General features: G+C 45.5%; 1 protein-coding gene across 1 annotated transcript in view; it reads left to right on the top strand.

Annotated features, from left to right (window-relative positions):
- The window catches only part of LOC109955736 (SH3 domain-binding protein 4-A-like), an 18,006-nt gene extending 11,637 nt beyond the window's left edge, over positions 1-6,369 (top strand). The window contains exons 4-5 of the mRNA XM_020592151.1: positions 3,856-4,044; positions 4,715-6,369. Coding sequence (XP_020447807.1) covers positions 3,856-4,044; positions 4,715-4,939 — 414 coding nt within the window. The 3' untranslated portion in view covers positions 4,940-6,369. The remainder of the gene's footprint in view (positions 1-3,855; positions 4,045-4,714) is intronic.
- The last annotated feature ends 4,084 nt before the right edge of the window (positions 6,370-10,453 follow it).

Here is a 10,453-nt window from a genome sequence, read left to right on the forward strand (position 1 = left end):
TGCATACAGTATATCCATATCTGACAGATTTCTATTGAACAACAGCACTGAGAACAAAGCTTCACTAATCTTAGTGTCCCTAGTCTCGAGGACAGCCACGCATGTGTGGAGCTAATCTGTTTAATGCAAGACACGGTTGTGGTTAAGGAGACTTTCATGGATTGGTCCTAGGTCGCCCTGCTACCAAGCAGGACCACGGTATCCTCCTGTACCCTGCTGGTGCAAAAGTATAAGTGTTTTTTATGTAGCTGACAGTGAAGTAGGGGCATCACGTTATAAACAGTTGACACTATAAGGCAACAAGCTTAACTAAAGGAAATAAATATAACTAATGGTGATGTTTTTTGCATAGTTTTAGAATCCGACATGCGAATTTAAGCCCTGGCCTCTGTAAAAGCAGAGAGCTGTAAGTGTCTGGCCCCAGTTGTGCATCTCGCTCTGGTCAGTATGAAGCATGAGAAAATGAAAGTGCTGCAGCAGAATGAGCACTAGAGCAGCTCTTCACGTCTCCCTCTTCCTGCCACACTAGCCGACAGGTGTTCCCATGTGAAACGTGAGCAGCCATTGATCAGGATGGAGCCAGGGGCCTGGAGGGCATCCGACACCACCCAGGCAGATCATTTCACGTCGTGGCTCCAGTTACAAAGGCAGGGGACAAAGTGAGGAAGCCGCCCCTTGTACATGTCAGCTGAGGAGGGAAGCTGATAGATTAATAATAGATCCTTGCAGAGAGGTGGAGTGAGCCACTTGTAAATCTCCTGTTTGTAGACTCCCATATAAACCTTAGGGGACCTTCGTGGTTGCAATCATAAGCACATGGTTATGGTTAGGAACAGTCATGGTTTGGTTAGGCTTTGGCACAAAAACAACTTGGATAGGTTGGGTTAAAATAAGGACTTTGTCAAGGTTCTTCATCATGGGAGCACTAATAAACACACAGTTAAAGCCAGTGGGCAGCCACCCGGTCATGTGTCAGTGCCATCTGTCTGTCTGCTCTGGGGCTTCCTGCAGGTCACCACTGCCTCATATTAATCTCTCATGTAGCAGATCAGTTTCTATTCTTAGGTCAGAATCTACTTGTTAGTGAATAATGTAGGAGCATGAACCAGAACCAGGTAGAACTAGATGTGGTGTATATCCAGTACTTTTGGAGAGGACACCATGTAGTAAGTACAGTGTAATACTGCTGGCGTATGTTGAGTTTACTTGCATTGCATTATTGAGTGTGGCTGATGGTGCTGAGTCATTAGGGGCAGATTCTCTGTTCAATTCGATTTACAATATACATAAATACATTTTTTTCTGCCAACATCCATCTTTATGCCAGTGATAGTCTTATCTGAGGCCTGACTCATCATCACCACTCTGCCTTTGATGCTTTCAGACGTGTTATAATTACAAATAAGACCGAGTGCATCGCAGCATCCGCCACTGTCTCTCACTCTCCTGGCAGTGAAGCTTTAAATGGTAGACTCATAAAAATTTAGGAATGAGCTATAAACATGGAGCTGAAAGAACAGCTGCCAAAATGTCCTTGAGCGACACCCTGACCTCTGACCTCCGTCTGCTGCAGGATGTATGTGCCTCAGACCAAATTGACATTTATCTTTTCCAGAAAATGAAGTTTTGACTTCAGTTGAAGCTTCATGACTATGCCTATTTGCACTCCTCTACCTTGTGACCTTCATTTTGATGCAGACTCCTTCCGGCTTTCTGGGGTTCCTTGGGTTTTAATCCCTTCTGTCTTAAATAACATGTTTCTCCTGCACGTAGAGAAGCTCCTGATTTGCATGTGAACACCTCATTTCCAGACAGGAGGCTTGAGTGTTGAATGCTGACGTTGTGTGTGTGTGTTTGGACAGCCTGACCTGGCCTGCTCTATATTTAGACTGAAACCTGTGTGAAGTCTGAATCAGCAGACGGAGGACATCACAGCAGAAGGCCAAAGGGCTTGTCGGCCAGGTGGTGGAGAGAGAGAAAGAGAGAGAAAAGGATGAAGGGAGGAGCGAATAAAACAGGCTGTTATTTCAAAATCAAATAATTCATCATCTCACATTGGTTTGTTGTAAGTTTAACAGGTTAATTCATTGCATTAAACACCTGCAGTTCGTAGAAAAAGAAGATAAAAGAGGTAACAAATTAGAAACAAAGAGCATAATATTTTTACCATAAATTTGAATTTGAGTGACTGACAGAAAGAAATCAGCATGAAATTTTCTCAGTTTGATTCAGATGACAGTGTTTCAGTGGCTGGAGCCTGTGTAATGTGTCTGTCTGTGTGTCTGTCTGTGTGTGTGCTTTGAAGCTGCAGCTGACTGACAGCCAGGCTCAATCAGTAGAAACCACTAGAGCTCAGTTAAATTAAATTGAGGCTCCACAGTTCAAGATTTTCTCTTAAGAGCAAGAGAGCGTATTTAATTTTAAACTTTTTGCAAAAACAGATGTGATAACAGATGTTTAAAATAGAGCACGATCATCAGTGAACTATGAAGTTATGATCCACCTCAAGATCAATTAATAACCTGTACCTCATCAACATTAGCCTTTAATCCACCAACGTGTAGAGTTACCAAAAATAGACATTAATTCTTAACATGTATAGACATCGACTAGTGTTCTATGAGTTGTCTGTCATATGAAATGACATTTACAGTCTACTTTATATGCGTTTCCTTTTTGCGTATACTCCTGTAGGTGTGATCAGTCAGTCCGACAATGTGTGAATCACATCGTGCTACATTTAGGATTCTTCTCTCCTACGCCTCCAGAAGCCAGACTCACAGACTGGGCAGCCAGTTTGTGTCTTCTCATGGTTGTTTTGCATCTGGTTTTAGCCATTTGTGTTAATGTGTTACTTGTTTTGCATCTCTTTGTTCTGTCTCTTTTTCTCATGTGGCATATTTTTGAAGTAATTTCTCTGTCTTCAAGGTCTTTTCTGTCTCTTTTTTAGTGGTTTTGAATCTCTTTGTTTTGCTTTTGTAGTTGTTTTGTTACTGACTTGTCCAGCTGACAGGTCTTCTGGTCTAGGGGCTCCCTGACACCTTGGGCTCCTGGGCCTGTCCCTTGTAGGCTTGTTGGTTGGCAACCTCTTGGCGTTTTCTGTAAGATTTTGAGTCTTATTTGAAATTTGTTCAAGTAAAAGTCTCAAAAGCGTTTGATACACTGTTGTGATTTGGCACTATACAAACAAAAATTGAATTAAGAAAAACCCTCCAGTAACATCTCCCACAGTGCTCCCACTTGTCTGCAGCTTTCTGTGGCTGGCAGCAGAGAAAACCCTGCCGTGCACATAGGAGCAGTTGGGATCCCTGAGCTAAAGTCTTATCTCTGAATGGACACACACAGATACACACACTGCAGTTTTTGGTAAGAAGAAGAACTGTGTGCTGCTTTAAACAAAGGGAAATCTTACCAGCACCATATTTTCCAGTCCGCTGCTTTGAATGATGCTTAAGATTTTTTAACCCTCACATAACCAGGTTTGATGAGTAAGAACATATGTAGTTGAACGTTAAACAGCTACATATCTCAGTGGGGCCATACAGTGGTTTACAAATGGATACAATTCAAGATGTCAAATGATGTTTAACAGAATAGGAGAAAATCAGAAACATACTTCTTCGAAGCAAAATGAGATACTGTAGTTACTGTGTTTTTATACCTACTCCTTTCATTTTCTTCCAAGAATATAAAACTTGTTGTTGGCTGTGAGCATGTTGTGAGTCACAGTCAGGTTTATGAGATGACTTTGCCTCAGTTTTTAGGACTATCTGCCTACCTACCTACCCAGGCTCATGCTCCAGCCTTTATGTAATTAAAAGCCTGTTCCTCTGCTGTGTGTCGTTCCCCTTTGAGGCGTTGCTGAAGATGGACTGCCAGGGTCTGGTGGCCAGGCTGGTCCTGGATTTCGTCTTGCTGACTACGGCGGTGGAGGTGGCGTCCCGATGGAGGGAACTGGCTGAGAAACTGGCCCAAGTGTCCAGACAGCAGATGGAGGCTTATGAAGCTCCACATCGAGACAAGAATGGTCTCCTGGACAACGAGGTGAGGGAACTGAGAAGGTTCTGAGTGTATGTCCACAAGTTTTCAACACAGAACAAATATCTGTAAATGAAAGGATAGAGAAGAGTGTCAGGATTTTGGGAGTACAAGGACAATGTCAGCAATGTAGAACTACAGTTCTAACAGAAGATGCAAGAAGAACCGCTATAGAGTCAGTTAGTTATGCTGTGAGCTAAAACTCGAGCCCTGTTTTTGAAGCCTATACTTAATTAAATGTTGGCAAACTGGCACATTAAAAGTATGCCAATTATTTGTAGTACCTATTTGCAGTGTATTCATCAATATACAGACAACTATCACCAGAACATTTTGATACTGAAGAAAACCTAAAACTGTAAGGCAGTTATGAAGAACGTTTTTCCTTAGGTATGTAAGTGGATTTATAGACATTTATGTGCATTGGATACCAGTGATGATGAATGTCCCTGTGTAAGTCACACTGAACCTATTTATATGTATACATCATCTCAGTGGGTTCAGATTTAACTGAGCTATGACTCCAGGAAGGAGTTGAGTTTTGGTGCAAACTGTGGCAGCTGGGCTCTGAGTAACTGTGTCACAGCCACTGCTGCTGTTGACGTTATTAAAAATGGGGAAAAGACAATACAGTTTTGTCCAACCTGTTGCTTTCTGTACCCCCCCGGTTTTTCAGTCTATGTGGAAGCCCGCCTATGACTTCCTCCTGACATGGGCCGCCCACATCGGGGACAGCTACCGTGATGTGATCCAGGAACTTCACCTCGGCCTGGACAGGATGAGGAACCCCATCACCAAGAGGTGGAAGCACCTGACTGGCACACTCATCCTCGTCAACTGCCTCGACACCCTCCGCAGCGCCGCCTTCTGCCCCACCGGGTACGGAGACTTTGCTGTCTGAGCATTTTTGTCCTGTTGGAGAACATTTTCTAAAGGTGTGTGAGGATTTTATTTATGGGTCATGGTGGGAGTTACTGGAGATCAGAATATCGGGGTTCTGAGTTTCACCTGTGCAGTTTGGTCACCCCAAGTATATTTTCATGAACAATCTGAAGGGCCTGTACTGAGGTTGGGTGTCAGAATTTAAACTGGCCAGTCTCAGTCTGGTAGCTCTCTAGGTTTTCCTCAGCCTTCCACCTTCAGGATCGATCTATACGTCCACGCATCAGTTCTGCGGGAGCACTGATCGGTTGTCATTAAGCACCAGAGGTACAAACACCAGTGGACGAATTCCCACATTAGAAAAGTCAGTGCGACACTGGACAATCTGCCTCTCTCTGTTTTTTTTTTATGTCTCTTTTGTTTGTCCCACCTTTTTTTTTGTTTTTTTGCTTGTATGTTTATCCACCTCTTTTCTACCTCACCCCTTTTTCTTGATCACTTTCTGACATCTCTTTAGACATACTGTATCTTTCTGTCTTTTGCATTTAGTCTTTATCTTAGTGTGTCCGACTGTCTCCAGCTCTTTCTGTGACTTTCGTGCTGACATGCTCTAATTAATGGTTTGTTTTTGCAGTCATATCTCTATCTGTTCTTACAACTTCGGCCTCAGGACAACATCAGAGACCTCAGCCACTGCAGTACACAGCCAGACATACTGTGAACCTTTAAACCATCCTTTGTCCTTTCAAGCCAAATTTTAAACATGACCAACTTTTCCCTCCATTTGTTTTATTCTTTGACTCCCTCTACTGGATTTCTTTTTCTTCCAAAAGATGGCAGAGCAGATGTTACAATCCAAATGAATCAGAATGGCTTCATACATTCAGAACTTTTGACACTAACGTGCTTGCCAAAAACACAACTTTGTAGTAAAGGTATATATACCTGTTGATTCAAAATATATTTTTATACTTGTAGACCAATACAGATAATGTATTATCAGCAGTGTTATTGTTCTTCTAGCTTTGATTTCCCTTGTGTGCAAGTGATGTCCATCATATTTCAGCTGTTGTAGCAATGCTGCACTTTGGCAAAGTGAAGATTTCAATTTTAACATAATGAAGTCAAAATTATAGCGTCAGTAGGTTGAATCTTAATTCAATCAGCTTTGATGCATTTATTGTTTGAGTTTTTCTGTATCTTATTCATTTCACTCTTTCATTCATTGTTTTTCTTGTTTATTTTCAGTATGTTTTGTGACTACTGCGGCGTTCCTGTATTTGTCTGGGACATAATCTGAACAAAAAAATGTGATGTTTTGTCACCTGTGTTAGGTTGCACATGTGATCTGTTCTCAAATAAATCAATAAAACTGAAACTTCAAAACAAAACGATTTAATGAAAATCACTATGTGGGTTTTTAAGCAAATGGATATTTTGGTATCTGAAAAAATTTCCAACAGTATGGCCATTTGAGCTATGCGGCCCTGCCTCGGCTATGTTAGGTCACGCGTGCACACACGGGAGCGGAAAAGAATGGACCCATAGGACTGACTTCAGTAGAAGCAGATTTAATCGGTGCTGTACAAGTATATACAAGTGTAGTGAAATAACAACAGGACAAGAATACGGAGGGTAAAGTCTATGAAAGCCGGGAGTCAGTTTTTAGCAGGTTACAGTGAAGATGGGCCGAGGATGGATACCAGACAGACAAAAAACACCACCCCAGGGAAGGAGGCGGGGTCCACCAGAAGGTGGGCATCACCAGGGCCCCCCAGGTTTTCCCAGATGGACCCTGTAGAAGGCGGTCAACAGGTCGGGGTCAAGGTTAAAGGAGCGGGGAATCCAGGACCATTCCTCCAGACCATAGCCCTCCCAATCCACCAGGTATTGGAAACCCAGGCCCCTAGGGTGGACATCCAGGATCTGCTGGACAGTGTAGGCCAGACCACCATCCATCTCCAGGGCAGGTGGAGGTGGAGCCGGCAGAGGACAGAGGGAACTGGAGGAGACGGGTTTGATCTGTGAAACATGGAAAACAGGATGAATACAGATGTCTGGTAGTGTGAGTTTGACAGCAGTGGGGTGTATGATCTCCTGGATGGTGAAAGGCCCTGGGAACCGGGGAGACAATTTGAGACATGCCCGCTTGATGGGGATGTGAGTGGCCGAGAGCCATACCTGTTACCCAACCTGGTAAGTAGGAGTGGCCCGACGGCGATCAGCCACGTGTTTGTTTTGCTCTGCCATACGCAACAGTGCGGCCCTGGTCTTGGCCCAGACTTCCTGATAGCGGGTTATGTGGGCCTAGACTAAAGGAACGGCGATGTCGGTTTCAGTGGCGGAGAGGAGAGGGGGTTGGTAACCGAGGGATGCTTGGAAGGGAGAGATACCGGTGACGAAGCTAAAGAGGGTGTTGTGGGCGTATTCCACCCAAGGCAACAACAGATTAATCTTCAGGTGATGTACTGGTTACGCAGCGGAGTGCATTTTCCAGCTCCTGGTTCAACCGTTCAGCTTGACCATTGGTTTGTGGGTGGTAACCGGAAGAAAGACAGGGATGAGCCCTGATGGCTGTGCGGAAGGTGGACCAGATGTGTGATGTGAACTGTGGACCACGGTCAGACACGATGTTTATGGGAGTGCTGTGAATGCGAAAAACGTGTTGAACCAGGAGTTGGGCCGTGTCAAGTGATGCGGGGAGTTGTGGAAGAGCAAGGAAATGAGTGGCTTTCGAAAAACGGGCGACGATGGTAATAATGACTGTGTTGCCTTGGGAGGGAGGCAGCCCGGTGATGAAGTGCATGGTCTCCCTCAGACCTGCTGAAAGAGGACCGTTCTTACCCCTGTGTCCAATGCGTCTGCGAACTGCCTCGAGGGATTGGGTTAGAAGAGTATGGGAGCAGTGGTGAACCAGCATTTGAGTTCCTGGAAGGCCTGCTCAGCTGTCCTGGACCATGCAAACTTCACCTTGGTTGAGGTGAGCTGCATGAGGGGGGCAGCCACCATGATGTAGTTCTTAATAAAGCAACAGTAGAAGTTTGCAAACCCCAGGAAGCATTGCAGGTCCTTCACACAGGTGGGAGTGGGCCAATCGGTGACTGGAGTAATTTTGGAGGGATCGGCGTGGAGTCTTCCCTGTTCAACTATGAACCCCAGAAATGCCACGGAGACGAAGTGGAAGACGCATTTCTCCGCTTTGACATACAGGTAGTTTTTCAGGAGCCAAAGGAGGACTAGGCACACATGCTGGATGTGCTCTGTCAGAAAGGAAGAGTAAACAAGAATGTCATCTAAATAAATGAATACAAAATGGCTGAGAAAGTCATGGAGGACGTCATTGAGCAACCCCTGGAAAACTGCCGGGGCATTGGTGAGGCCAAAAGGCATCACCAGGTATTCAAAATGCCCAAGCGGGGTCTTCCACTCATCGCCTTCCCATACCCGCACCAGGAGGTAGGCGTTCCTGAGGTCCAACTTGGTGAAGACTGCCGTGCCCTGGAGAAACTCAAAAGCAGAGAGAGGAGAGGTAATGGATATTTGTTCTTAATTGTAATAGCATTTAGACCAGGGTAATAAATGCAAGGACAGAGGCCACCGTCCTTCTTCCCCACAAAAAAGAACCCTGTACCCAGGGGTGAGGAAGAAGGACGGATCATACCTGCGCGTTGGGCAGTCTCGATGTACTCCTCCAGAGCCTGATGTTCGGGTTTCGAGATGTGGAAGAGCCAGCTGTTGGGCAAGGTGGCTCCTGGATACAGGTCGATGGCACAGTCGTAGGGTCTATGAGGAGGAAGAAAGTCAGTGGCAAGGTGCTTGCTAAACACCTGTTGAAGATCGTGGTAGTCCAAGGGCATGGAGGATAGGTCAGGCGGCTCAGGTGATGGAGAAGCAGGAGTGGTGGAGTGGTGGGTTGTCCAGCCAGGAGACAGGTGGACACACAGTCGGGACTCCACTGAGTGAAGGTGGTCCAGTCCAGAGTGGGGTTGTGTTGGACCAGCCAGGAGTGACCCAAGACCTGTGGTGTATCCGGGCTGGAGATAATGTGGAATCGGACGTCCTCCTGGTGGTTGCCAGCAACACTGAGACGGAGAGGTGGGTTCTGGTGTGTGATGTGGGCAAGCAGCCGGCCGCCAATGGCCCAGGTCTCTATAGCGCAGGGTAGCGGCTCTGGTGAAAGGCCCAGTCGCTTCCCACCAGCTCCAGAGTCGACAAGCGTTTGGTGGGATGTCACCCGGTGTGATGGAGGGGCGGTCCGTTAGTGTCTCCACTCTTACTGGTGGGCCCATTCTTTTGGCCGCACCAGGCAAGAGGTGATGTGATGATCAGGAGCCCCGCAGTACAAACAGGACCTGATGTGGATGTGGTGGGCCCGTTCTTCCGGGTTCGCCCCCTGGTTGTATCGGCTCCTCCGATCCTCCGGGGGAGCCATTGTGAGCCATTCCCATGGTGAGAGACCTCCGGGCCTCGACTGGTGGCGTCGATGTGGGACAGGTCTGGGTGACCGACTGCTGCCCTGATCTCGCCTTATGAAACAAGTGCTGTTGATTGTCTATGCGGATGGGCCGAGCTGCGAAACAGAAAAAAAGGTCACTCACTGGCTGGTCGGTGGAGGTGAAAACAACAGGTGTACGATGTGGCGTAATCAGGAACAGCAAACAAAGAGAGGGAGGTGAGAGAGGCAGGTGCAGCCGAGCAAACCTGGCAGGCTAAAAGTGAGAGTGCCATCCAATAACTCCAAATCGCCACTACTCTACCAGTGCAACAGGACTTTGTGCACAGCAAGAAATGCTCCTGAAACCTTTAAATGTTCTTCTGCCATGTTTAACTTCCACATTAAAAAATGTCAGATGTGTGTGGAGAGATGAGGATAGTGCAACCTTCCTCTCAACAAGACATGAAACTGAGAGAAATTACATATTTCCATTATGTTTTACATCATTTTCCATCATTTGAGGTTTGACTGTCACTTTTATTTATTACATCATATTACTTTGTCCAAGATACAGCATGTAAATCCGACAACTTTGGAGGTTTTGTTCCATTTCGATGTAGCTAGACTAGCAGTTTTTAGTCTTCATGCTAAATACAATAGGCTAAATACACCTTCTGATTTGACTATGAGACAAACAGCAAATATGTTTTCCAAAATACTGCACATTTCTCTCTACAGATGTAGCAAAGGGCCGAAAAATTCCTTCGGCCTTGATGAGTTTGCAAATCTTGATTCTTTTTGCACAGGAGCATTCAGTGCTGTGTGACACTGTCGGCGTGAATCCATCACAAACAACACGGCAGATTCAATCATGTAAACACACAACATACCCACAGCAAGCATCCAAATATCACACACTGATGCACAAACCACCTCATGGACTAATGCATGTACAGACACCACATGATTACACACAATTAATTTCTCGTATGCTCTCTGTCTTAGCCAAACACAGTCCTCCACACACATACACACACAGTATAATGTGTTTAATTAAAGCAGATAATTATTCTCTCTCAGAGGACGGGCCACCTCGGC

This window comes from Monopterus albus, unplaced genomic scaffold (assembly GCF_001952655.1).
Source record: "Monopterus albus unplaced genomic scaffold, M_albus_1.0 scaffold16.1, whole genome shotgun sequence".
NCBI classification, from domain to species: domain Eukaryota; kingdom Metazoa; phylum Chordata; class Actinopteri; order Synbranchiformes; family Synbranchidae; genus Monopterus; species Monopterus albus.